This window comes from Gadus chalcogrammus, chromosome 20 (assembly GCF_026213295.1).
Source record: "Gadus chalcogrammus isolate NIFS_2021 chromosome 20, NIFS_Gcha_1.0, whole genome shotgun sequence".
In the NCBI taxonomy this organism is placed as follows: domain Eukaryota; kingdom Metazoa; phylum Chordata; class Actinopteri; order Gadiformes; family Gadidae; genus Gadus; species Gadus chalcogrammus.
In genome coordinates, this window is record NC_079431.1 from 20,131,197 (window position 1) to 20,158,696 (window position 27,500).

The 27,500-nt window shown below is 43.5% G+C and overlaps 2 protein-coding genes across 6 annotated transcripts in view; one reads left to right on the forward strand and one right to left on the reverse strand.

Annotated features, from left to right (window-relative positions):
• The first annotated feature begins 2,593 nt into the window (after positions 1-2,593).
• On the forward strand, positions 2,594-9,292 carry LOC130372942 (tRNA (guanine-N(7)-)-methyltransferase non-catalytic subunit wdr4-like). The gene is made up of 4 exons (XM_056579088.1): positions 2,594-2,604; positions 3,714-3,900; positions 7,338-7,407; positions 7,925-9,292. Exons 2-4 carry the CDS (start codon positions 3,730-3,732, stop codon positions 8,110-8,112), a joined length of 429 nt encoding a protein of 142 aa, XP_056435063.1. The 5' UTR covers positions 2,594-2,604; positions 3,714-3,729; the 3' UTR covers positions 8,113-9,292.
• LOC130372940 (high affinity cGMP-specific 3',5'-cyclic phosphodiesterase 9A-like) overlaps positions 7,949-27,500 on the reverse strand; it is a 28,602-nt gene continuing 9,050 nt past the window's right edge. The window contains exons 1-17 of one of the 5 annotated variants that reach the window (XM_056579084.1): positions 24,269-24,384; positions 23,538-23,592; positions 23,010-23,080; positions 17,250-17,334; positions 16,478-16,538; positions 15,575-15,649; positions 15,096-15,170; positions 14,417-14,503; positions 14,128-14,232; positions 13,440-13,522; positions 13,032-13,188; positions 12,502-12,615; positions 11,672-11,776; positions 9,937-10,065; positions 9,484-9,579; positions 9,177-9,234; positions 7,949-8,848 (exon numbers count right to left, since the gene is read on the reverse strand). In XM_056579084.1, the coding sequence (XP_056435059.1) occupies positions 9,187-9,234; positions 9,484-9,579; positions 9,937-10,065; positions 11,672-11,776; positions 12,502-12,615; positions 13,032-13,188; positions 13,440-13,522; positions 14,128-14,232; positions 14,417-14,503; positions 15,096-15,170; positions 15,575-15,649; positions 16,478-16,538; positions 17,250-17,334; positions 23,010-23,031 (1,242 nt within the window). In that variant the 5' untranslated portion in view covers positions 23,032-23,080; positions 23,538-23,592; positions 24,269-24,384 and the 3' untranslated portion in view covers positions 7,949-8,848; positions 9,177-9,186. Of the gene's footprint in view, positions 8,866-9,176; positions 9,235-9,483; positions 9,580-9,936; positions 10,066-11,671; positions 11,777-12,501; positions 12,616-13,031; positions 13,189-13,439; positions 13,523-14,127; positions 14,233-14,416; positions 14,504-15,095; positions 15,171-15,574; positions 15,650-16,477; positions 16,539-17,249; positions 17,335-23,009; positions 23,081-23,537; positions 23,593-24,268; positions 24,385-27,500 lie in introns of those variants that run through there. The other 4 variants (XM_056579080.1, XM_056579081.1, XM_056579083.1 and 1 more) reach the window with 4 other exon arrangements.

Sequence of the window (27,500 nt, forward strand, 5' to 3'; positions counted from 1 at the left end):
GCGCATGACAAGCGGGCGCACCGTGAAACTGTCGCTTCCGTACTCGTCGAAACGCATGCGTAGCACACGTAGAAACAGTTGGTATAATGAATTTGAAACCGCACTTTGTAATTTCTGCATCCATTATCAAAATATTTATTACTAATGCAGTGAAAAAAATTAGAATCACATTGCCATGTAGATTTATGGTGTGTGCCCCCAAAATTTCTGTTCATGACCCTCAAATCTTCAGTTAGGGGCCACAGTGCTCCTAGTGAAAAGAGATGGTCTGGAGCCCTGGAATGATTATTTCGGTCTTGCAATTTATTCATCCCTCTCTTTGTCTCGCCCGCTCTCAGGATGGGAATGTGATTCTGTGGCAGTATGAATCTGGGCGGGAGCTCCAGAGATGGGACATGAGGAAGCTGAGGGAAGCCCCTGACGGCACCAAAGATGGTGAGGAGGAGGAGAAGGTAACCAACACTACTACCCACACCTTCCCCATCACATGGTCTTCTTAGAGGAATGTCTGCAAACTGAAAATACTACAGCAAAATCACTTGTTTAACTCCTACTGGTCACAGTCACACAAAGCAATTTCTTATGTGCACAACACGCATGAATATATGTTTTTTTTAACCAAGGCGCCTGACATCATGTATAGATAGGCGGAACTGGTTACATAACATTAGTACTGTAGGAGCCTGCTTAATATAGCCTAGTGTCCGTACTGTAGTGTCCATAGGGGCCTGGGGGTCTCTGAGGTGGGGGTATCTGTCGTATGAGAGATTCCTGAGCAGCCCAGTGTGGAAACACCAGCTGCCAGATGATGCCAGACACCATGTGTTCCCCCCCCCCCAAGGTGTCGGGGCTTCAGAAGACTAGGTGTGTGTGTGGTGTGTGTGTGGGTGTGTGGTGTGTGTGTGTGGTGTGTGTGTGTGTGTGGTGTGTGTGTGTGGTGTGTGGTTTAATTAGGGGTGTAACGATTCACCAATACGGATCTGTACCGGTTGGATTAACGCAGATGCCGCTGTCTTTCCCTTACATAGACCAATGTGTGGCGCAGGACCACAGAATCAACACCGAGCGCCACCAAATGATTCTGTTCATTTTTGGCCATTTTTAAATATAAACATCGTTCCGTTCATTCTTCTCCGCATAGCGCTCTTATTCCCTGTCATTCTCGTCACAGACCGCACACAGAGACAAGCGCATATATACACTACCACTTATTGGATAAACCCGTGTATCATGCATGCACAAGCACTGACCCGCGGTTTCGCCCGCTCCTCCTCTCACGCGCCTACAAAGGCAAAACCGAAGGAGCGGGTTATGTAAGGAAGTAATGTATAGAACGCCAGTCATTATCGGAAAAATAAGCCCGGACAGGGCGAACAGGCACCAACGCGCAGCGGAGGTGTCTTGCTTCGCCTTGAGGGGCTTATTTCCGATAATGACCGGTGATGTTCTATACGTTTTTGTTACCAGCATTCATAGCGTTGATCAGCAGAGAAATAGTCCGCCAAAGACGTTGACGTCGCTTAGCTACCGAAGACACTGGGGTTGATAAGTTACCGGTACTTGCGGGGTGATACCAAAGACGTCATCAGAGGCAAAAATCCTGCTTTCCTTGAAAGTGGTCAATCATACTAATGATTATACTTAGCAACAGTGAATTATCAAATATAATTCACCGTCGGAAGTTGTGAAGGGCCCATGCAAGTGAACGGAACGTTCCATGGCATTGAGAAGACCCGTGTAATAATTGCGATTAATGTGAAATGCGGTTAAAGTTTATATATATTACAGTGTTAGACCCCGATGCTGTTCTGCCGGCAATTTTAATTAGGACCCCCCCCGCCACACATTTCTACCTGGTCTGTGGGAAACACTGGATGCACCTACATCGATACGTGGGCCCCTGAATTGATTTAATATGACCAAGAATCCGTCTCGATGCACCGATATAAATGTTCCGAAACGGTTGAGTGAAGCTTCAACCTGATATCAAGACAGAAAATCAAACTTAAGGAAGCGGGCGGATCCGCATAACGCAGCGCCATACCGCTCCCTACATTAAACACAGAACCTAGAATAGGCCCCGATACAGCACTCTGTGGCTCGTCTGGTGGTGCGCTGCTGTGACCCAGTCACTCGGACCGAGAGTGGATCTGAAAGACACTGACTCCAGTCCCTACACACAGCACTTGCGTTATATATATTGCTGTTTCACTTTTTGAAGCGTTGTTCCAAAAAAAAAAAGTGTTTAAACCCAATTTGACTGTTTTAGAAATGAGGTGTCTACGTCACTACAGCCCAATTTAAAATGTTACACGGCGCAGCACCACAAACATCGAAAACCGTGATCTATCTATGTATGACCATTTTTGTGAAGCAAATGCGTGACTTTTATTATTTTGTAGGAGCAGGCTCCTACTCCTACAAGGTAGCCTGCTTTCAATAGAAATATTTGCAAAAATTATTCTAATTTTTTTCTTGCTTTCCTGTAACCGTGGCGATAACGGACACCTTCTAAATGGCTTCCTGCTGTGTTTGACCAGAGGTCGGCCGTGAGTCGGATCACAAGCTCTCCGGACGGCCTTCACGTGTGGTACAGTGTGAAAGGTCAGTGGATTTATGCCCCCCCCCCCCCACGTTTAACCAATTGTCAAGTTTGTCCCTGCTCTGTCCTCCTACTGCTGCTTGATTTGTATGCTTTTAAATGTTTTGAGTGACTTTTATTTTTATTTCATGTTTTTCTATAATCTTGTATGTTATTGCAGTTTTAAAATCCATGGTTGTGTTAAAGGGTTATATTGAGTAAACCTGGTACACATCACTCACCATCTGTACACCATTTCCATGACACACAAAGTCTGTAAGGCTTTGATTTATTTATAATACATGGCCAACTGACTCTTTATTTAGTAACCTCCTTTCTATCAACATCCCTCGTTATTGGTTTCTGTTGAAACGCTGTCCAAGTGTCAGTCATGTCCCGACATTAGACCAGCGTTAATTTGAGCCCGGGACATGGGCTATATATTCTCTTGTCACCGGGCGGAGGAAGACACGGGTCAAAAGTATTTTTGGATGCTTTCTATCAGCACTTTGTGTAGGTTAATTGCACTTTAACCACACCATTGATGTAGATGTAAAGGAAAAGTAAGCTTTCTCTTGTAGTCCACAAACGTATGCTGCGGTCATAATAACATGCACTGATGCCATTTTGTATTGTATCTGTATCAGAGCACACTCTTATTCAACTGATAAGTTTGCTGTTTTCTTTAAACAATACTGTTGACTTCTCTACTACTAATTGGATTCATGCTGATTATATTTATATGGCTATAGTTTGTTAATCTCATGGTTTAAACTTTTAATTATGAGATTAACAAACTATAGTCATAGAAGCATAATCAGTATAAAGTCTGGTGATAAAGAGACAGAATGACAGAGCAAGTGATCAGATAAAATGTAATTTATCAAGTACACAGGGCTCCTGCTTTCTGAGTCCCTTATGGTGCCCTCTGCTGTCAGGATATAGGTACTGCACCCATTCTCTCTAGTTGGGGCGGTACTCTGTGCTTTGTGATGCACATAATTCAAGTTTCCAATTGATGCCTGAATGAAATGGTTTGATTTAAGTTACACAATCACAAAAAAAAGTAGAGTAGATACAAGACTGTACTCTAGTAACGGGGAATGTGCTGGTTGTCTTGCTGTGTCTCCAGAGCTGCTACGGTCCAGATGCTGAGCCTGGAGAAGGGTACTGAGGACAGACTGACCCCCAGCCACCAGCTCACCCTGCCCCACTGCCCCCTGGATATCACCTTTGACCCCAGAGGCCGACTGTGGGTGCTGCTGGACTCTGCCGACACACCGTTCCAGGTGTACACGCACACACAGGATGGTTGGCAGGTAGGAGCTTTGAAACCGATTCTTTGGGGGAAAACCAGTTAATTAGTTTCAATACCACAACACCTTATGCTGGACTAAGGTCTTTGATCTAAAAGATTGACGGCGATTTGGTGTCATTGAGAAGACAAAGGACTAGGGATGCACGATATATCTGCGTTAATATCGGTATATAAAATTGGGCCGATATTCTCTAGTTGTGTGTCGGGAGGGGGAGGGGGATACGGCCATGTGTATAGGGGGATTATTTGTTTATCAACAAGGCGGATGCGGGCGCAGAATGAACGCAAAAATAAAATTTGTTTGACCAGTTGCCATGTTTATCTCCGTGTGGTTGCGGTGTTAATAAGCGATGTTGTCAGCTTACTGTTACATTAAACTGAAATCAGAAAACGCGGTTATACGCTATAGACCAGGGGTTTTCAAAGTGTGAGAGAGTAAGCCCCCCCTCAGAGAAAAATGTTCAGCTGAGCCCCCCCCCCCTCCAAAAAAAAAAAAGTTCTAAATACCTGTGTTTTGAAAGCTATCTTAAATATTTTACACATTTTAAACATCTCTGATCATAATTTTAAAACATTTGAAACATATTTTTGAAACATTTTAAACATATTTCTGAAACATTACAACATGCGTTTTTAAACATATTTCTTAACACAATTTAACAACTTTATCTAAGCATGTTTTAGATTAACCTTTTTTAAATAAATTTGAACATCTTAATCTGTGTAAACTGCCAGTTTACACAGATTCATTCAGGGTCCCCGACTCTGAATTTTCAGAGTCTAATCAGATCTGCCTTTTCAGTCCAGAGATTCGACTATTCGGCGGGGTTTGTTTACCGGCGTTGCTATGGTGACCTCAATTATTATAAGCAACTGAAACGATGCCGGTTTGAAACTAAAACTGTGATTCTGAAAAAAATATGAATGCTATAAAAATTCCGTTAGATAGTATTGAAGATACAAGTGTGTAGATTTGTTTAATGGTTTGAACGATGGTAAACGGTTGAAAAATGAATGAGTTATGATGTCTAGAAGTAGGTGTATCAGAATGGGCTGACGTCTTCAATGAAAACAGCTAAAAACGAAGCGATATGAAACTAAAACTGTGATTCTGAAGAAATTTTAAATGATATCGAAATTCTGTTTAAATATTATTGAAGTTACAAGTGTGTAGATTTGTTAAATGGTTTGCACGAAGTTAAACGGTTGAAAATTGATTTAGTTATGTTACTTCTACAGTTGAAGTACGACTGATGATTTGAATCATCGACTTTCAGGGGTTTTTTTTCGGGGGGGGGGGGGGGGGTTTTCCTCACGTCGCGCCCCCCCTGAAGAACTCTGGCGTCCCCCAGGGGGGGCGCGCCCCACAGTTTGAAAACCACTGCTATAGACCCTATAGTATCTGTGGTATAAAGGCTGAGATGAATTTCAAATTATAAATATGTACACTTCATGTTGAAAGTATAGACCGTCGCGATTCCCATTGAAACAAATGGCGCGGTGATTATTCTTCAAAATGAGAGCTGGTAAATTGTGAAAAATGAACTAAACTGTAATCAGACAGCGCGGTTATATGCTATAGACCCTAGCGCAGGGATGGGCAACTGGCAGCCCGCGGGCTGCATACGGCCTGCATCCTTTACGCAGTCAGGCCCGCAGAAAACTGGTTAAGAAAGAAGAAAAACAGTGTCTGTTCATAGAATTCAAAGGCAAAACCATGCGTCTAGTTTGCTTAGAAACGATATCAGGCATGAAAGATTTCCAGTTAAGTCGCCACTACAACTGCCCTGAAGTGAATATCATGCTTGTTGGGTTCGAGTTCATTGAGTTGTTGCATTTAATGTTGGGCCACTGTTTTTCAGTTTTGTGATTGAATGATGATGTCAGCCCTTTGCACTGATCAAACTACTAACCAATCATGTGGCTGTTTGAGCATGGAAAACATGAAATGAATGTATGTTGGTTCAATCAACATACCATACATAGGTTATGAATCTGGAAGATTTTGTAGGTAGTGGCCATCCCCAAAATGCACCAGAATACAGGAAATCATATCCAACAAATTCAAAAATGTGTAGCTTCTCTGTTTACGTGTAGTTGAAGTGCACAGTCACATGGCCCTCTGATGGTGATGATGAAGAATTGTGGCTCTCTTTATCATGAAAGTTGCCCATCCCTGCCCTAGAGAATAGGTTGGTTGGTAAAGGTTGGTTACTTATGTTTTATGGCAGCCCTGTAACCTTGTTATTTGGAAGTTAAATACGTTCTGAGAATAAAGGAAGACGTTTAAAAAATTCAGATTACTTGATTTTCAGTCTGTACACAATTTTATCATCTGAGACTTAAAAAAAAATATATATATCGGTTATCAGTAGGGATGGGCGTGAGGAATCGATTACTCGAGTACTCCTCGTTACAAATGAACTCGGTTGGTGGACAAGCAAACTCGAGTTTGCATATACACACACAAACAAAGCATGCCGTGGGCACAAAGCAAATGAAATGTATCAAATTTCTGTGTGGCGCGTGCCGTGCCGTGTGCAGGCACGCCAGAATTCAAAAGTTAAGAGATGGCGGTTAAATCAAAGCGCAGCGAAGAATTGAAATACTTTAAAGAAATAGGAGATCATAAGGTGAAATGTAAAATATGCCAAGCGAAATCGAGCTACCAGAGTACTACAAGTACTATGCGGCAACATATGCTCCTGAAACACAACGGTGAGTTTGGGAAAGCAGACCCGCAGCAACCAAGTGTGTCGGCTATTTTCACCGCCGCAAAACGCAGCTGTAATCCCGGCCGTGTAGAGAAGATCACAACGCTGAGTATTTCCATAGTCCATTTGCTGCCGTTTTATTTGCAGCTTTAAATTATTTGCAATGGTTAAGCTACTTGTTTTGTTTTTGTTTTTTTAAACCGTCACAGGCCTTGGTTCGACGTGATTTTAAATTGTGAGACGTATGTTTATTTTTGTAAGGAAAATGTGTTTTGAACGTTTGCAGAAATAAATAATGAATACTCTGATAACTGACTGTTTTGATGGAGAATAAGCATTACATGTTTGGTTGGTAATATTGCTGTCCTTCATTAGGCCTATTCCTGCTGCAGATGCCTTGGATTCTAAAAATAGATTTGATTAAACGAGTATTCGATTGATCCTCGAGGAATTTTCGATCACTCGAGTTTGGAATTTACTACTCGTGCCCATCCCTAGTTATGGCCATAACAGCAAAATTAATATCGGTATCGGCCAAAATGTTCATATCGGTACATCCCTACCAAGGACTGATGGCATCAGAGCTTGCATACCTGCTGTCACCGTCACTTTGGTTATGCAATGGGTCACCACAAGACACAACTCCTTTATTTGTACTTGTTCGTCTCAAAGGGTGATTGGGCCGATATATGCTCGCTCACAGAGCTCTTGTTCCATGTTCTAGCGTGATGCAGACAACGCCGAAGTGAGCCGGGTGACTGAAGCCCTCAAACCCTACTGGAAGGCCCTCCAACGTGAGTCACAAACAAACACTCCCCTCTCTACATTCAGATAACCCTCTACATTCAGATAACCCTCTACATTCAGATACCCCTCTACATTCAGATACCCCTCTACATTCAGATACCCCTCTACATTCAGATACCCCCCTACATTCAGATAGCCCCCTACATTCAGATAGCCCCCTACATTCAGATAGCCCCCCTACATTCAGATAGCCCCCCTACATTCAGATAGCCCCTCTACATTCAGAAAACCCCTCTACATTCAGAAAACCCCTCTACATTCAGAAAACCCCTCTACATTCAGAAAACCCCTCTACATTCAGAAAACCCCTCTACATTCAGGTAACCCCTCTACATTCAGGTAACCCCTCTACATTCAGGTAACCCCTCTACATTCAGGTAACCCAACATGCCGTTCAGCTGCTCCAAACGTCTGTAACGTGTGTTCTATGTGACAGACGTTTGGAGCAGAGCTCTAAAGCAATATCTGTAGCTCTAAGAGTTGGTCCCTCTCCCTCCCCCGCAGCGCTGGCTGTGGCAGAGAGCCGCTTCGAGCACCTGTATAAGGTGAACTTCGACAACATGGAGTCCTACATGGAGAAGAAACGCCTGCGTCTGGAGCAGCAGAAGAGCCACTGGGGCAAGAAGAGGACGACCGGGGACGGCAACAAGACCCCCGGCAAGAAGAGGAGCAAGGAGAACAAAGTGAAGTGAGCGTCTGGAGGACACGCAGCGAGCTGTAGGAGCATTGGAGATCTGGGAATGACCATGGACTTTTTGGCATTGGCCAAAAGAAAGCTACTGTGTAGTGTTTGTGTTGGGACAGAATTAAGAGATGGTAATGAGGATTTTTTTTTTTTTTTTATAAACATTTATGGACCAGAATACTCTTCTCCTCATTTTTTTACCGTCTACTTTGTGCAGCCACATGTATGCCATTTACCCAATGATGTTCTGCACGCAGCAAAGCAAGCTCATAGGACAGTTGTAATAATTCAACCTTTATTTGTTTGTAGGAAAGAACAAAGGTGACTAGAAATCTGTACAATCTGTAAAAAACAACACATTTAAAATAAAAACAAGGCTGATAGAGAAATATCTAAATAATGTTCACTGCAGTAGCTGTACAAATGTAGACACTCCCTGAAAATAATGCTTTAGATTTGTCCGTCGGTCCCTGAGCAAGCGTGCACGCCTCCACCCAGTGGTTGGTTTTAAATATTAGGCCTGGAAACCACTACATCAAATCCAATCCTTCAGGTTGATCTGTGATGGACTGCTCGTACCTGGCGCAATGCGCTCTACTAGAACATCGCTCCGCACACATCCTATTGGTCCTGTCTCCGGGCCTGGGGAGGGGTGGCGGGGGAAGGTTTCGGCTCGGGGGGCCCGGAACCAAACTGTGAACTCTGCTCTGGCACTCTGCTCACCTGCTCTACTTTCACTGGTGCTGAAAACAAACATACACTGTAAGAGAAATATTTCAATGATTACATTTGATGTTCTAATGTGATCTGCAGTTTCTTTAAAGGCCACTGGGTAGCAGCAAAATAAAATAAATGCAAGTGTGCACTTAAATATGAATTTATGAATGAGTTGTAAATATGACGGCAAATACTAATTTGGAATAATTTGTGGCTGATGTTCCTGAACGGATCGGATGTAAAGACCATATTACATTGAAGCTAAAGTTTACTGAATGATGTCCGTCGTCTATGGCGATAGAGAACCTTTTATCTCAGTGTGAAAGTACAACATATAAATTGGTGTGGACCTACCTCAAACCTCCTACTTCTTCTTCCCTATTGTCAAGTTTTCACTTTTCTTCTTCTTCACCTGCAAAAAAAATAAACAAGAACATGGAAACAAAGATAGACCATGAGCTGTGGGGTGTTTCTAATGATCCGCATCAGAGCTGGGTTATAAATTACTTGCTTTACAGTGATTTACTGGGAGGTGAATTTATAATCTCAAATGGTTGAATATACCGTGATAAAGAAACGTGGACATATAATAATGGATTGAATTGATATTGACTTTCAGACCTGAGAGGGGTGGGTGTTGCACTATTCAACACACACTCACCTCGTTCATGGCGTCGTCGATCTGCTTGAGTTCCTCATAGCGGTCTCTGGACTCTCTCAGGGGCTGGACCATTACGTCCTCAATCTGAGGAAACAGCTGTAACAGGCCCAGAGCGGTCTTTATCACTGACCGTTTGGACTGTGGTGCATTCATGTTTTCAATTGAAGTCATATTCCCTGTTAAGCAGATGATATATATATATAAATAATTTTCTTTTTTTAATTTTTTTTGGTAATTCATCCAAATGTACCCCGATGTGAAGGATAGCTATTCTTCCGACAATATCTGCCAAGCACTATTGATTAGAATCTGTTCAGTGAGGACCTTTTACGACACCAAAGTCACAGCAAAGGAATGAATACCATAAAGAGAGATAATCGTCAACATCAACCTAAATAACCTATATAATTCATATTACATGACTATTTCTAAGCGTTCTCTCATCATACGGACCTTCATGACGGTCTCAAACATGGGGATCAGGACGAACTTGATGAAGCCGATCTGAGCGGTGGGCTTGGTGACCTTCTCTCTGTCCATGAACGGAGCCACAGGCAGACCCTCTGTCTTCTCCCGGTCGCTCTGCAGAGAGAGAGAGAGAAACAACCCATAATACTATTTATTATGTTGTTTATATAATATAAGGTTAATTTATTATTGATGGAGTTACACAAGAACGCAGGTCATGACACATATAACCATTTTAAGTGATTTACTAGGACCGGAACAATACTACTAGTCATACTTAACAGGTGCCGTAGAGCACCCTCTAAGGCATGGTAACAACAATGCAGCTATCCATTGCATACATAACGCTATTGATGATACCCATTGAATCTCAAAAATCAATACACAGCCCTTCCCCGATCAATCTGACAATCAATCACGGCCTGGTATCCGGTTTGAATAGTCTATAATCCCTGATGAGGGGATTATAGACTTTTCAAACGGGATACCGTTTTGGTCAGGATCAGGGCGTGGGGGGGGGGGGGTTGAAGCACTTTGGGCCAAGCTCTTCGATTGGTTGATATGTTGCCACATGTGTTAGATAAGTTGGATGTTGCTGTTAACAGAAAGGCATTCTCTCTGCACTCGGCTGACTTTACAGCACCTAAGATGAGTTGCGGTCTGAAGACACACAGTTTTTATGAGTGTTTGTTGTTGTTCTAGTCCAGATTAACAGGTTATCTTCTTGATGGCCATGTGGCTGATAAACCTGTTCATTGATTAAGCTTTATGTTTCTTGTGTAATGATGAGTCATGTCATGATGGCTATTGATTCTATAAACTGATATTATTGAGATATTGCACTAAGATGCCTAAGACATTGGTTCTACTACACTTTGTACTTTCTCCATGTCACACAAAAAAACAAAAAACAAGTATCTCCATGCTTCAGTGCACTCACATTAATCTCTCACATTAATGTCTAAGTGTAATTACTCTGAGGTTCTCGAAGTACGACCACATGCATGAAGTACCCCTGCCTGCACAAAGTACTCACATCTCCAATAGATATTACCACTGCATAAAGTACTCATATCTCCAATATAGATTACCACAGCATAAAGTACTACCATCATATGTGGTACTCCTAACTTGATGCTGAACTACTGAATCAAGTACTTCTATCCTTATGACATACTACCACTCCATGAAGTAACCTTACCTGCATAAAGCAGTATTTACTGTAAAGAGAGCTCCTACCTGCATGAAGTACTACCACTACATGAAGTTCTCCTACCTGCATGAAGTACTACCACTACATGAAGTTCTCCTACCTGCATGAAGTACAACCACTACATGAAGTACTCCTACCTGCATGAAGTACTACCACTACAAGAAGTACTCCTACCTACATGAACAACTACCACTACATGAAGTACTCCTACCTTCATTAAGTACTACCACTACATGAAGTACTCTTACCTGCATGAAGTACTACCACTACATAAAGTATTCCTAACTGCATGAAGTACTACCATTACATGAAGTATTCCTACCTGCATAAAGTACTACCACTACGTGAAATACTCCTACCTGCATGAAGTACTACCCCTACTTGAAGTTCTCCTACCTGCATGAAGTACTACCACTACATGAAGTTCTCCTACCTGCATGAAGTACTACCACTACGTGAAGTACTCCTACCTGCATGAAGTACTACCACTACATGAAGTACTCCTACCTGCATGAAGTACTCCTCCAGCAGGCAGTCCACCCAGGGCTCAGCCACCTCCATGGGCCGCACCTCGTTGGAGATGTCACAGCACTTGATCAGGACCATCTTCAGCTGGGGGGGTAGTCAGAGGTCAACAGGAGAGGAGAGGAGGGGGTAGGAACCAGGAGGAGGAGAGGAGGGGAGAGGAACCAGGGGGAGGAGAGGAGGGGGCAGTAGAGGGGGTAGGAACCAGGAGGAGGAGAGGAGGGGGTAGGAACCAGGAGGGGGAGAGGAACCAGGGGGAGGAGAGGAGGGGGCAGTAGAGGGGATAGGAACCAGGAGGAGGAGAGAAGGGGGGAGGAACCAGGAGGAGGAGAGGAGGGGGCAGTAGAGGGGGTAGGAACCAGGAGGAGGAGAGGAGGGGAGGAACCAGGGGGAGGAGAGGAGGGGGCAGTAGAGGGGGTAGGAACCAGGGGGAGGAGAGAAGGGGGGACTGCCATTTCTGCTGGTCTTCAGGGTTATTGAATATTATGGAATATATGAATGGCTTATCTTGGTAGATGCGTACAGCGTGCACAGAAGCGATCGAGACCAGCAGTACCAGCGCCCACAGCTCACAGAGGAGACTGAGCTCATTCTGAACATGAGAAGCTATCATACGCTCTGGATGAATGTCTTTTGCAAGAACACAGCCCCAGTATGTGAGTTAGTGGGCTACAGCCCTGAGCAGATTGTGTTGTGTGGTTACATGTGTAGACTGGGAGGAGAATGGTCTGCATCGGTGACGCACACATCAGTCATGGTGGTGAAAATGGCGTTTTTTTCGCGGCAGGTGAAAGAGTTAGGCAGACGCTTACACAGGTCACATGCTCCTCATCGCTGTAGTCAAAGACGTCCACCTTCTGCTTGAAGGAGTCCAGGATCTCGCCGTGTCGCGCCATGTCCGTGGCCAGGATCAGCGTGATGGTGCTCTGTCACATAACCACACACACAAACTAGTGACTCTCCAGAAAATGAGTCAAAGCAGGACACAAACTAGCTCAGTTCTCATGACGCCCTACAGTACAGCAGTGTTAGCACATGCTTTTAACCAAAGCAACTTCCCAAACAATGTACAATTTTAGTAAATCCAAATATAAGTTGTCTACTTTATTGGATAGCCCTTTATTACATTTCCTGTCTTCACAGGCCGCATTAAACAAGACCTCTCATCCATCGTCACGATGGAGAAGAAACTTTGAGAAGCAAGATAGAAAGAGCTTCCCCCTCCTTCCAGGGAGGGTAAGGAGTCCAGTTGTGGCCATAATTGGCATACACACAGATTTACTTCAGACCCTGGAGTGCAGACAGTGCGGCTATAGAGGGGCACAGAATACGCGGTCCTGACCTGGCGGATCTGTTTGAAGGCCTCAGGGTCGAAGCTGGCAAAGATGTTGCAGTCGGGCTGGGAGAAGATCTGGAAGGCTATGGCACAGTGATGGTTCTCGAGGGGAGAGATGTCGTTGTAGCGCACCGCTAGGTCTGTCCGAGCATTGACCTGGTACCTGGCAGAGAGACATAGAGATGGAGGGAGAGAGATAGAGGGAGGGGGGCGGGATGGAGGGAGAGAGAGAGATAGAGGGAGGGGGGATGGAGGGAAGAAGGATGAAGGGAGCGATATAAAGAGAGAGAGTAGAAGGATTGTAGCAAATAAATAGTAATTATAGCGATTTGTCCAACTAGCGGAAGTAAATCCATAAATGACTCTGTACCTGGACCTGTGTGTGAGTGTGTGTTTAAGAGTGTGTGTTCTTACGTGTTGTTGTATCCAGGATGATCCAGGTCGTGACACACAGCTGCGGTCATTAGAATCAAGATGTCCACTTGAGTGAACTTCTCCTGAGAAACACACACACGCACACAAGAATACAAACACAAGCCCAAATACAAACACACATACACACACACACACACACACACACACACACACACACACACAAACACACATTATTTTATTTTGCTAGCAGTTCAATGGCCACACACATCGATAAGGTGTGTGTTTCCGTGATAGCCTGATGGTGAATTTGTGAGAGAATGAGGAAGGAAGCAAAAGGGTGGGGAGACACAGTTATAGAGAGGGAGGGAGAGGGAGGGAGAGGGAGCGAGAGAGTGTGTGAGAGAGATAGAGAGAAACAGAGAGAGAGTGAGAGTGTGAGGGACAGTCAGAGAGGGAGAGAGAGAGTGAAAGAGAGTATAATAATGAATAAGAAGTGTCTACATTAGCACATGATTAAGGGAAGCCTCTTAATGAACGGCCCGACTGTGAGATAACAGAACCGCCTGGGAGGGGTTGTCATTGGCAACAGGGAAGCCTCTGTTCATTGGCAGCCTCCCCTCACACAGACACACATACTTGCCCTTGACATAAATACCGTCCGATGTCACAAATACAGTGTATGAAGCAGAGTCGCACTAGCGGAGTATCTACAGAAGAGTACCCTTACCTGGAGGCTGCACTGGCAGATCATGCTGTACATCATCTGCGTCACACAGAAACAATGGCGGAAGTTGTGGAAGGGGTTATTCCTGTAGTTGTCATGGATACATAACTAAAGAGAGAAACAGAGAGGAGATGTCAACGCTGATTTAAAGCCAAGTCTGACAGGGACACAAGAGCCAGAACATCTCTCCCACAATATCATGAAAGTGCTTCAAAAAACAAGACAAAATAACATACGTAAGGTGGCCGAGAGAGAGAGAGGCGGGGGGGGGGGGGGGGGGGAGAGAACGTACTAGCCATCGCTTGAGTGTGATGGGGTTGATGGTGAAGTCCTTCACCAGCCCTAAGTCGTGGTACATGTGCTCTAGACAGCTCAGCATCTGGGGGGGAAAACAGAGAGCGATCCACTCTAAATACATGCAAATGGTTGAGGGTCCTAGACTTATTATAGACACTGACTGATTTTACAATTACATACTATCTACCCTTTTTAGGATTCAGCATGTGTTCTTTAGCAAGATTTAAAAAGAAACTTAATTTTCGAACAAACACAGTTCTTAGTAGCCATTTTGGAACAAAATTTTTATCAGAAAATATCTAAAAGCTCAGTTTTTTTCCATTTGTATGTTGTCTTCTCGTCTAGCAGCTGAAGTACTGCACTATGATCTAGAAGCAGGGGCTTTGCAGGGGAACCCCTCGGTCTGCAAGTGTAGTAGTGAAATAAAACAGGGCCTACCCCAAGTAGTGCCATAGCCGAGACAATAAGATTGTGCATTTCCTTTTTTTCATTAAACATTGTAACATGTTTGTTCAATGTGGAACTTTGTCTTACTAACATAGTCCGTTACTTTTGATTTGTACCATATTTTCTGCCTGCAGTACCAATCTCTGATCAAATGAAAGTGAACCATTGATTAATTGTTGATGTCGATGGTATAAAGGTATCGATTATGGTCAGGTGGTCTATCTCACCTCATTGGGTTCCCACTGCCAAGCATCAAATGTAGGCTGTCTGAGCGCTTCCACTGTCTCCTTAGACAGATGGTACTACACACACACACACACACACACACACACACACACACACACACACACACACACACACACACACACACACACACACACACACACACACACACACACACACACACATTCAAACACACACTCCCACACACGCACAAACGCAAACATACACGCACAAACACACACACAAACACACACACACACACACACACACACAGTCCCACACATGCTCGCAAATACACCCACAAACAAACACGCATGCATGCACGGACACACACATACCAAACACACACACGCACAGGCACACGTGCACACGGAGGAGGGGAGAGGGGGGGAGGGTATGGAGAAGGAGCGAGAGAAAAGAGAGAGAAAAGAGAGACAGTGTTTTGGAGTTAGGCTTGTTCACATGGCTGAGCTGTGGTCCTTACCTCATTGGCTTCCCACAGCCAGACATCGAAGCCAGGCTTTCTGAGGGCGTCTATGGTCTGTGGTGACAGCATGTACTGCAGACAACACAGGGTCGGTTAACCCTCACGTCTCTGGCTCAGGACCACCTCAGACCACACAGGGTCGGTTAACCCTCACTGTCTCTGGCTCAGGACCACCTCAGACCACACAGGGTCGGTTAACCCTCACTGTCTCTGGCTCAGGGCCACCTCAGACCACACAGGGTCGGTTAACCCTCACTGTCTCTGGCTAAGGACCACCTCAGACCACACAGGGTCGGTTAACCCTCACTGTCTCTGGCTCAGGACCACCTCAGACCACACAGGGTCGGTTAACCCTCACTGTCTCTGGCTCAGGGCCACCTCAGACCACACAGGGTCGGTTAACCCTCACTGTCTCTGGCTCAGGGCCAGCTCAAGCACACGTTTTAACATACGTGTGGGTGTGTGTAGGGGCGCATGCACACTGTGTTTTGGACCTCATTACACACTCTGACAGATGTTGTACGTATGTCTGTGTGGGTGCGTGTGCGTGTGTGTGTGTGTGTGTGTGTGTGTGTGTGTGTGTTTGCAAATATAAATATTAATATTCTGCTCTCACACAAAATCTTAAAACATCACTCAATATAAATCCTCTCTGCCACCTTGTGATTATAGTGTATATATATATAAGTATATTTGCCATTATTGATGTGAGACTTCAGTCAGTTAATGGGATTAAAGAGGAGGGGTTCAAACTAACAACAACTCAGCTGATCTTGATTGGTCAAACACTGTGCCTATCCAACGAGGTGGGAGGGGCATTGCAGAATGTATGCCTCACACTGCCCTGGGTGTCCCTGGGAACAAACCCATACCCTGACTGGTGCAGGTCTTTGAGCTCACCTTGGGGTAGGAGGGCACGTCCCTGCGCGGCGTCATCTTCTTGTTGTCCTCCAGGTAACTGCTACAAGCCGACCCAACAAGAGAAAAACCTTCAGTCAGTCATGGTGAAATCAACTGATTATATGATGATGAGCTGAATTCATTATTATAGTCTAGTCATGAAATAAACAAAAGGATACTTTGGTAGTACTGGTTTTTTACGTCTCTACGAGAAGATATATCCTTGAAAGAACTATCAAATATCTCAAAATGAGGCTCTTTGTTTTCCTGCTAAAGTTTGTTAAATCCAAACTTGAATATGAAATACAAAGGGCTTGGCTTTGATAATTAGAGTTCCTGAGAAGGCATCCACCTAATGAGCCACCCTATAAATTAATCCTAATGACCTTCTAACGAGGTGCCTCCTAACAAGCTGCCTCCTAACGATATAGCTCCTAATACGCTTGTTGATCAGATCAGTCGGATTGTTCGATAAAGATGGAGCTCTCACTGTATCAATGCTACTCATATTAAGGTCATTGCCCTCACAAGACAGACACACAGCCTTTACCAATCACATTGTAATCGTGTGATATGTAACCTATTAATATTAGGACTGCAATCATAAGCCGATGCACTGATAACTCTTGTATTGCTGTGAATTCCAATGTCTAAACATAAGGCATCTGCTAATGTACATATTGATCACTGCCATGAAGCTGGGAGTGAAGATGATGATGAGGAATACATTTAACCACAACAGAATGGGGATGGGTTGAGGAGGTTCTGAGACCTGTTGTTCCTGGAAGCCATCTCCTCACGGAGTTTCTTGATATCGCTGCGACATTTCTCTATCTCCACCACCTTCATCCCCTCGACTGCAGAGAGAGACACAGAGGGAGAGAGAGAGAGAGAGAGAGAGAGAGAGAGAGAGAGAGAGAGAGAGAGAGAGAGAGAGAGAGAGAGACAGAGTTGTTGGCATTTAGATGGTCATTATGACATGGGTCATTGTAAGCTCTTCTGTTGACCATTCCTGTGTTGTTCACATTTCGTCCGCGAATGTTCTCTTGTGTTGTTGTGGCAATAAAGTGAATTTGAATTCAATTGAATCACGATAGACACAGAGGAGATGGGGATAGGCCTAGAGAGAGAGAGTGAGCGAGAGAGTGGGTGTTGGAGAGTGATGACGTCACCAGTGGCTTTAAGCCGTTTGAATAAGTTAAAGAGTGTGAATTAAAGCGCTGTGGAGGGGGTGGTGTTGCCATGGAGATGGTTAGTGAGTAAACATCCCTTTGATTTACTGATTCATCCCTTTAGAGCCGTACACATCCAGTCAGTCGGTCCCTTCTGGCATCCTGCGCTTAACCATCTGATCAATACACACACTTCATTCGTGTGTGTGTGTGTGTGTGTGTGTGTGTGTGTGTGTGTGTGTGTGTGTGTGTGTGTGTGTGTGTGTGTGTGTGTGTGTGTGTGTGTGCGTGCGTGCATGCGTACTGTATGCATTTTGATTTACGTGAGTTTGTGTTTGTGTATGTGTTTTTGTTTATACTTGTGTTATGCGTGTGTGTGAGTGTGAATGTGTGCATGTTTAGATTTGAGTGTGTATGTGCTTTTGCACATTCATAGAGTGTGCGTAGGGCAGGCAGAGTGCCCTAAATGACAGCAGAGCATCATCTGAGCACTCTGAAGCAGTATAAAAGGACAGCCTTTCTCTCGGTTAATACCATGTCACCGTGCTTTCAGCCTATGAGCCTGATAGGGCTAATGAATCTATTATCTGGATAGGCACTGTTAGCCATCCTAGTGACTGGAAGACTGAATGTCTTGTTGTTTATCGTTGTTCCAGAACAAATGCACACAGACCCACACTTCAGGGTAACAATGGTGACTGAGGTGATGCTAGGACGATGGTCTGTGCAGGAATTGCTCTGTTGCCGTAACGACAAGGTATCCAGGTACTTAGCATGTATTTATTGTGAGAGGTGGCAAATTAGCTTTAGCGACTAAAATAAGCCCACTAAACAAAGCCCACAAGACGGACAAGACGTACATGAGTCGCTGGCATAGCACATCTCTACATGGAGGGAGGCACATCCACACTGATTTGGACAACCTCGTCATCAATCATCAAGACAAATACATATAGACAAACATATAGAAAACATATACCACAGAACAATTTCAATGTTGGCTCTTTGTGGTTGTATTTTCAGTATCCTCAGCAATACATTGGTACTGGTTCGCTACTCAAACACCACAATGTTGCAGTTGGAGATATCCCCTTGGTCATCTGTAAAGAGGCAGAGGTTGTCATAGTTACGGACGCGGTGAGATTTGCTGGGCTATGTGGGGACATGAAGAGGTAGGGGGGGGGGGGGGGGCGTGTGGGTAGTGCAATTGTATTCAATCATTCCCTGCCCGATGCGTTGGCAACACACGCTACATAAATAGAGCAGCGACCTGGCCGTAAGGGGCAGATACATTAGCGTGCTGAGTTAGCACAGCATGCTACTGTTAGCCAAGCATCTGACCATTAGCATGGCGTGTTAGTGCCATCATAGCATCTGGCTGGTAGCTTTTGGCAGCGTCACGGCATGCAATATGCCGCTTCCCCGGGCACGGCAGGGAGGAACCACACGCCGCTCGCATACATGGCTCCGTACCGCCTCTGGTCTGCATGCTAGCGCCCAGTGACGCATGGGCTGCCTTCGCCTGATATCTAAATTGGGATTCGCTTTTCCGATTGAATTAAGGAATTGTGTTTGTGAGGAACTCTTAAATCTCATGCAATTTATTAAAGCCCAATTATTAGACCCAAAAGGTGCAAGCAAATCCACAATACCTCAGTATCTCATTCTTACAAACACGCAAGTACACCTCACCTGCTGTGTTCTGTAGGGATATCAGCGGTCATTGTGTTATTGCCTGTGTAAGGGTCACCAATTGACACAAGTTCAAACCTATAACCAAATTACAGGTTTTGGTTATAGGAAGGACATGCTTACAGCTAAAGTGCATCTTTATGCAGGTGATACAACATTTTCCCCTTTGCCAATTCAAGCTGTAGAAGTGCTCCAGACTGCCTTTAAATAGTTTCAGGCCTCAGTGTATGGTCTAAAGTGTATTCTGATTGCTAAGAAAACCATAGGCATGATGTTTTCCAGATGTTTTCCAGATCGTAGATAATGTTAGCATTCATATCTGCAATGAGATGTCATGGCCCTCACCTTTCAATTGAAATAGTTTAATCCTATAAGTACTCGGTTAGTTGGGTGGAGGACAGGCTCTTATTTTGAGTACCTTTTGAAGAAGAAAGAAACTGAAAGTCAGGCTGGGTTTAAATGATCCAAATAGGGATCTCAATTTAGCAGTAAGAAAAACACTTCAAGCAGTTGAAGCAATATTCTGGACTATGGGAACATTAATAACTGACTTGCTGCCTAATCTCCAATTCACTGCCTATACCCTGTTTATCACAGTTATCTACATTTTATATCCATCTAATTGTCCCACACAAATCGCTGTTTATTTTATGATCTGGATCATGTTCTTCATGAAGCCTTAGGAGACTGCAGCATTGTTTCTCTACCCGGGGTTTGCGTTGGAACTTAGAAACCAGTTTTCTTCTATTTCCGATCCAGAATACACTCCAGTTTAATGATTTAGTCTCCCTAGGAGAGTTCAAAGCTCTGATAAAGTTTATATATCTAAAGAATGCAATTACTGTTCCTGTAGCAGGTTTTGTTCTGTGTATCCATTATCGTATCCTCTCTTTTTTCCTTAATGATCCATGGTCTGATCTGACATTTTGTATTCTATAATTGTGTAACCTTTTAATTGTACTGGTGTGCAATCTGGTCTCACTTGAAAATGAACTTTTTATCTAAAGTTCCTGGTTAAGAAACAAAGATTGAATGAAAGGGCCGACCACCGTACCCTCTTCCTTCTCAGTCAGTACATTACACACACATGAATGGATCGCTGACCTCATTCAGCTTCAAAGGTCTTCACAGTGGAATTATTTACAGCAATTCATCCATTCAGCAATTTATTCGTCCACCCATCTAACTATTCATCCGTCCACTTATTTATCCATGCAACCATCTAACTATTTATCCATCCATCCATTCATCCATTCATCAATTGATCCACCTATTACTCCACCATCCATCCAGTTATCCATCCATCCATCCATCCACCTATTCGTAGTCTTGGGGCAGAGCCTATCCTAGCTGACATGGGTGAAAGACAGGGACACTGCACAGATGGGACACCAGTTCATTAATAACTAATAACACTAATGACTAACAAGCAGTCCCAGAGGTATTCACAGTCACCCAGGCACCGCCTATCCCAGCGGCCGCCCTTTTCAAGCGCATCACAGGTTTTGCACAGTGAACATTATTATATTCCAAGCCATGTCTCACAAAATGTTAAGTTGAGGTTGGAATCGAACCGGCGTCCCAAGATCAATGTGGCAGATGCTGTACCGCGACACTACATCAACACACACTCGCACACATGAAGGCACGCACATGCACACACACACACACACACACACACACACACACACACACACACACACACACACACACACACACACACACACACACACACATACACACACACGTACACGCACACTCAGACATACAGAGATACACACAAACAATGTACCGATATTAAGGGAGGGGGCCTCTATGTTTCTTAGTAAATTTTCACTGTACAGCAAAGTCTATCCTGAAGGGTCCCAATGGCAAAAAAATTCAGCATGCGTAATAAGGGATGTACACAAAGTTTCAGGGCAGCACTGCCAAGTGTTTAACTAAAACTGGAAGTTATAGCACCCCCTAGGGGAGTTCGGCACCAAACTCTTTCAAGACCTAAGTTACAAGGATACCTATAGGCCTGACAAATGAAAACTTTTTACCTCTCACAGGTCAAGATATCAGCCTCTAAATTAAAAAGAATACCCAACCACGACAATAACAATAGGTATCAACAGTTACTGTGAATACCTAATAATGTTAATACTTCACACTAATTAGACATAATACTGCAGACTAATAATACAGAATGATACTCTTACCCCCACAGTAAGTCAATGCAACCGAGGATGTGATTGGATCACTCCTTTGGTTTGTTTACTGGAGAGAGAGCCACATGTAAGCGGTAGCAGTACGTCGGGCTCTATCGCCTGATCTTTATGGAGTTTCTTGCATAAACGGCTTTACGGTAGACGATTACAGCGAGCGCTGACCCATCACTTCCCGTCTGTGGGAGGAGGTTCACCGCAGGGGTCACTAGTTTAATCCACGGTAGAGGACAAACTGGGGAGAGCCGCGTCCTCCCATGCAGAAACCCTCTCTGCGTGTGCCCTCAGTCTCATCCAGTTTATGGGAGTGTGGTTAGGGGTTCAACACTAACCTCAGTCTCATACGGTCTGGGACTGTAGTTAGGGGTTCCACACTAACCTCAGTCTCATACAGTCTATGGGACTGTGGTTAGGGGTTCAACACCTAACCTCAGTCTCATACGGTCTAAGGGATTGTGGTTAGGGGTTCAACACCTAACCTCAGTCTCATACGGTCTAAGGGATTGTGGTTAGGGGTTCAACACTAACCTCAGTCTCATACGGTCTAAGGGACTGTGGTTAGGGGTTCAACACTAACCTCAGTCTCATACGGTCTAAGGGACTGTGGTTAGGGGTTCAAAACCCTGACACACGCTCCACCGCCCGTGCCAATGCTCGGGTGGAGTTTGCTCGTAGCCACAGGTGAGCTAGCATGGGAAGGTAGACCAAAGGCCTGCAGAAGGACCCTGCCTGTTTAAACGTATCTAATCACAAGATGATAAACCAAGCGGGGACGCCAGCAGGTGTCTCAGCAGCGGGAAGCCATGAACCCCCCCTCCCAACCCCGTCAAAAGACTGATGTCCCAGTTCATATCTCGGGCTGGTAGGGACCTCCAAAAATACTTTGAATTGATGGGTTTTGAAGTTGGTCTGAAGGAAAAAGCTGTGATTGTTGTGTAAACTAAGTGTAAACTATGTGTAAACTATGTGCAGACGTGTCCTTGTTGATTCCCCCCCCTCGACCGTAAATCAATAAAACCATTTCTCGCAACAACACTCTTTTATTGGCCTATTCTGCCTGTTTTATTGCTAATGCATGCATGAGCAATGAACAAGGTGACTTGTCCATTGACTGGCCTTCTGTTATGTACACAAAGAAACACATTCAAGTTTCATATGGATTCACCAGACCAGTACCATTCACCCTTTACACAGATACTGCAATAAAACATGCTCAGCGATTCCTGATGGACAGACAAAATATGTTTGACTCGCTGTGCATACACATGTGAAAACATGGCAGAAAGATTCGTTTTTAGAGAGAAAAAAAGAGAGTGACAAAAAGAGAGTGAGAGAGAGAGAGAGAGAGAGAGAGTGTGAGAGAGAGAGAGAGAGAGAGAGAGAGAGAGAGAGAGAGAGAGAGAGAGAGAGAGAGAGAGAGAGAGAGAGAGAGAGAGAGGGAGATTATGTTTTACTTACGCTCTACTCTCTTCTCCAACATGGCCAGACGGTTGGTCACCTCTGTCTTCAGCTCGTTGATCTTGAATGCCCTGGAAACAGAATGAGAGAGACATGGAGTGAGTGAGTGAGAGAGAGAGAAAGAGAGAGAGAGAGAGAGAGAGAGAGAGAGAGAGAGAGAGAGAGAGAGAGAGAGAGAGAGAGAGAGAGAGAGAGAGAGAGAGAGAGAGATGGAGCGAGTGAAAGAGAGAGGTGGAGTTTCGGTGGCAGAGAGAGATAAAGATACAATTATAAGAGAGAACAAAATGACACGACGACATGTTCCTCTAGACTAGTGCATTCATAACAGCTGAATATTAATCACATTTGGTGAGCAAACACACCAGAGGTTAAGCATTAAAGTCACAGAACGCTGTTGCTATAGAATATTCTAGTGGTGAGGGGGCTCGGCTCTCAGTCCAAATGTCCCCAAGCAAGACATGTAACTTCATGAGATGTTATTTTTGTTCAACATTCTCTTTAATGCTGATATTGTAATGTTCTGCTTACCTGGAGAACTGCTCTGCTACCTGCGTTAGAACATTCTGGAAGAGTTCTTCTTTATCTGTGTGGAGGGACAGAATAACAGAGTGGTTATATTCAACTACGACCTTGCAAAGGCGCACACACTCAGCCACATAAAACACCCTGGTACACACACTTCCACTGCTGTCAACAAAGGCAAAATCGAGTGTACACTCCTGGGAAGCACAGTGATACGTCACACACACATGCCACTCATGCATGTACACATTCATGTACACACAAACACACACACACACACACACACGCACACACATTAGTTATTGTAAACATTTGTTTCTCTTGGTTAGAACACTTCATCAAATATCCTGTTAAAGTAAGACAAATATCAATTGTCTCAAACATAGACACACACACACACACACACACACACACACACACACACACACACACACACACACACACACACACACACACACACACACACACATACACTGAGTAAATCATATTCAAACAGATCTTATGTAAGGCAATTGTAAGGCAAAAAAACAGAGCCTGGCTGAGAGAGGTTGAAAAAAAGAAAGAGGGAAGAATAGAGCAGGCAGGGGTGAAATAGACTGAGTGAGATGGAGAGAGAGAGAGAGAGAGAGAGAGAGAGAGAGAGAGAGAGAGAGAGAGAGAGAGAGAGAGAGAGAGAGAGAGAGAGAGAGAGAGGCAGAAAGACACCAGAGTGACAGATGGATCAGTAAAAGACATACAGCAGTTAATAAACCAGTTTCATCCGCTCTCGCTCTGTGTGATGGCTGTCCTCTGAGTCTGAGCTGAGTAGGAAGCTGCTGCCAGCTTGATGTGTGAACTGGCCAAGTCTTATTCCTCTTTTCTCACCCAGTGAACAAGCAAGCAACGCAAACACATGCCTGCTGCCCTAGCAGCTCTGAGCTGTGGGCAAAGTCCAGCCAATAAGGGTCAACAAATTCTTAACTATGAGAAATTGTGAAACAACAGAGAGTGAAACACACACACACACACAAGCACGCACACACACACACGCACACACACAATTGTTTTACTGAACCGGTGTGAACACTGTGTCCCTCACATTCCAACTGTTCTCTAAGGGTCAAAGGTCAACAGAGGTTCAAATAAAAACCAATACCAATAAACAACATTCCTCTCTATGATTGATTAATCCATTCCCCCAACTCATAAATAATACATTTAATTTGTATTACTTTACACTTTAGAGTATCAATAAACTGTACATTAAAGGTCACGATGTGTTCTGTGTGAAATGGATTGGAGTGTAAGTAAGAACTATTAGAACTATTGCTTTTTCATGATTTTCATGCAGGTAAGTATATCCAAAGTGACGGTAAGTTTAGATGAATGTCATTTAGGAACAGGTAGAGGTCTGTTAACAGCCATCACACAGAGCGAGAGCGGGTGAAACTGGTTTATTAACTGCTGTATGTCTTTTACTGATCCATCTGTCACTCTGGTGTCTTTCTGTCTCTGGTACCTGCTCAAGGATGACTACAAATGAAAGCTCCATAATAGGTAAAAACAGGAAACACAATAGTGTAGTACAGCAGTAGGTGACATTCCATACAATCAGTAGATTGTATGGAATGTCTCCTCCTCAGGTGTTACATCAACCTATCTTCCATGTCACCGAGCATTGAACTTACTCTAGCGTGGCATTGACCCAAAAGAACAAAAAGACCATAAGAAGAATGCAATTATGTAGTTAAAGGTTTCCTCATAACTGACGATGATGAAACAGCAGGCTTTGTTTACTTCCTGTTCTGACATTTTATCACGCAAAGTTTACTTGTTTTATTGTGGGAAATTGAAGTTTTATGAGTTAAGTACAGAAGAGGCAGGCATCATATCCCTAAACCTAGTCTGACCTGGCGATTTTCCAATAGTGACTAGGATGTGACGTGTTATCTTTACAGTTAATATAAATATCGATTTTACTTCCCGTAGATGTTCTACTTCTCAATAGATTCTCTGTTGAGAAAAGTGCTCATAAAAGGACCAAAATTTCCTTTAATGGGTACCTTTTTAGGTGACCCAAATTCTGACTCACATTCTCTGATGCACACAATTGATGTGGTATGTTGTATGTATAAAGAAATGTATCTTATTTAATGTAATAGCTCATGAAATAACAATATTTTGTTTATATTTTTAGGAGAACTTCTGGTGTGTGGGGGAATGAGCGTGGCCACGGGAGCACCAGTAGCGTGTCACCGTAAAATGCACACAGTTATATGGCTTTGAACTTCCAGCCCTGGGCAATAACTGCGTTACATGCGTGTTTTAATACATATCTCCCAGGTTTATGAGAACCAGCCAACCAGAGACGACCATAGAGGACAAAATGGCTGCTAGACACAGACAGATTTATTTATTTTTGTATTTTTTGTAATTGGTTACAAACTCCATGTTAAGATTAGCTCCCAGAGAGAAGTTAGCTATATTACAGTTTTTTCCTATCGTTTTAGGCAATTTACCTAAACCATGTTCACATTCCCTAAACACTTCACACAGTGAGCATACCAGTAGACCATGTGAACCAAACTGTGGTTACTTGCCCCTATGCTAAGATACAAATGCTGGCAATGACGCCTTCTTCCAAATTTCATGGATACCTGCCCCAGTCAATGTTCACTACCGGCAAAACGCTGTGGAACTACAGCATATTTTACCAATGTTTAGATACTCTGTTCAAAACAGTGAACTTTCTGTTCAAAACCTAACAGTAATTTAGATCACTGTAGATGGAAAGATGCTGCATTTGGACAGACAAATGAAGTTACATGTTTGAATAAGAAAAAATATTTAGTTTATAGTTTATTTATTTTATTTTACAGTAATTTAGATTTTTTTCCCCCTGTGCACCACAGTTCTTGGTGAATTGGCATGGAATTACTTTTTTTTACGTAAAAGCAACACTATACAATGATCTGTACAAAACACAGAGGATAAGTTTTGCAATGCAAAACACCTGGTGGTCATTTCAGCTAAAGACCTACTCAGCTAAAGACCTACTCAGGTGTTTTACATGTAATTTGTGCCTCGTTGAAAAAGGGCCTTCTTTGTTTCTGGATCATATATTACGTACTTACTGTATGTAATTTGCATTACAAAAACTGAAAATTGTTATTCTCAGTTTCTCATAAAACACTTACAGTATTTACTGTATTTACAATTACAGTACATTTACCACACTCAATTGTGACATCTTTTGTGGGAGGTAAACCGACATATGAACACTGTCAGCAGATACTTGGCTTGGATTGTCATACTGTAATATTACAAACTTTATTACTGTAGTCCAAAGAAGTGTTTGTCTGTGTTTTTTCTCTTTTTTTCAATGCAACACTACAGGAAATCTATGCCAAACTGGAGGACACAGCAACATTTTATATATGCAATTGGCAATGCTTCAAGATGTTAGTGTTTTTTAGGTCATAGTGTTCTGAGAGGAAACATGTGTTAAGTTATGGCAGCATTGTTTGTGGTGTGGTTGTTGTAGTGCATTTTGCACCAAAGGTTAACAGATATGCAGAGGTGTGTGTCTCTAAAGCCCACTGTGTTAAGTGATAGGGAAAAGTGACCATAGTATGGGTACATGACCGAAAACGATAGGAAAAAACTGTAACCGGTAATCATTAGCTATACAATTATCTAAAAAACCATCAGTGGTTACACAAATATTTACACTAGCACAATAAGCTTTTGGACAACATTCAGAGACAGCCAGCTTCAACCAACAAACCAACCAACCAATTAATCTATCGATCAATCAACCAACCAACCCTTCAACCAACCAACCAATTAGTTAATAAAGAAAGCAAACGTCAGATCAATCAATCAAATGAAAAATTCAGCATTCATTTCAACAACCTAGTTAGCTCTAGAAGCAAGAGGGCTGCTACAAGTGAATAAGGCCCATGGAGCCCCAGGAAACAGCCTCTGCAC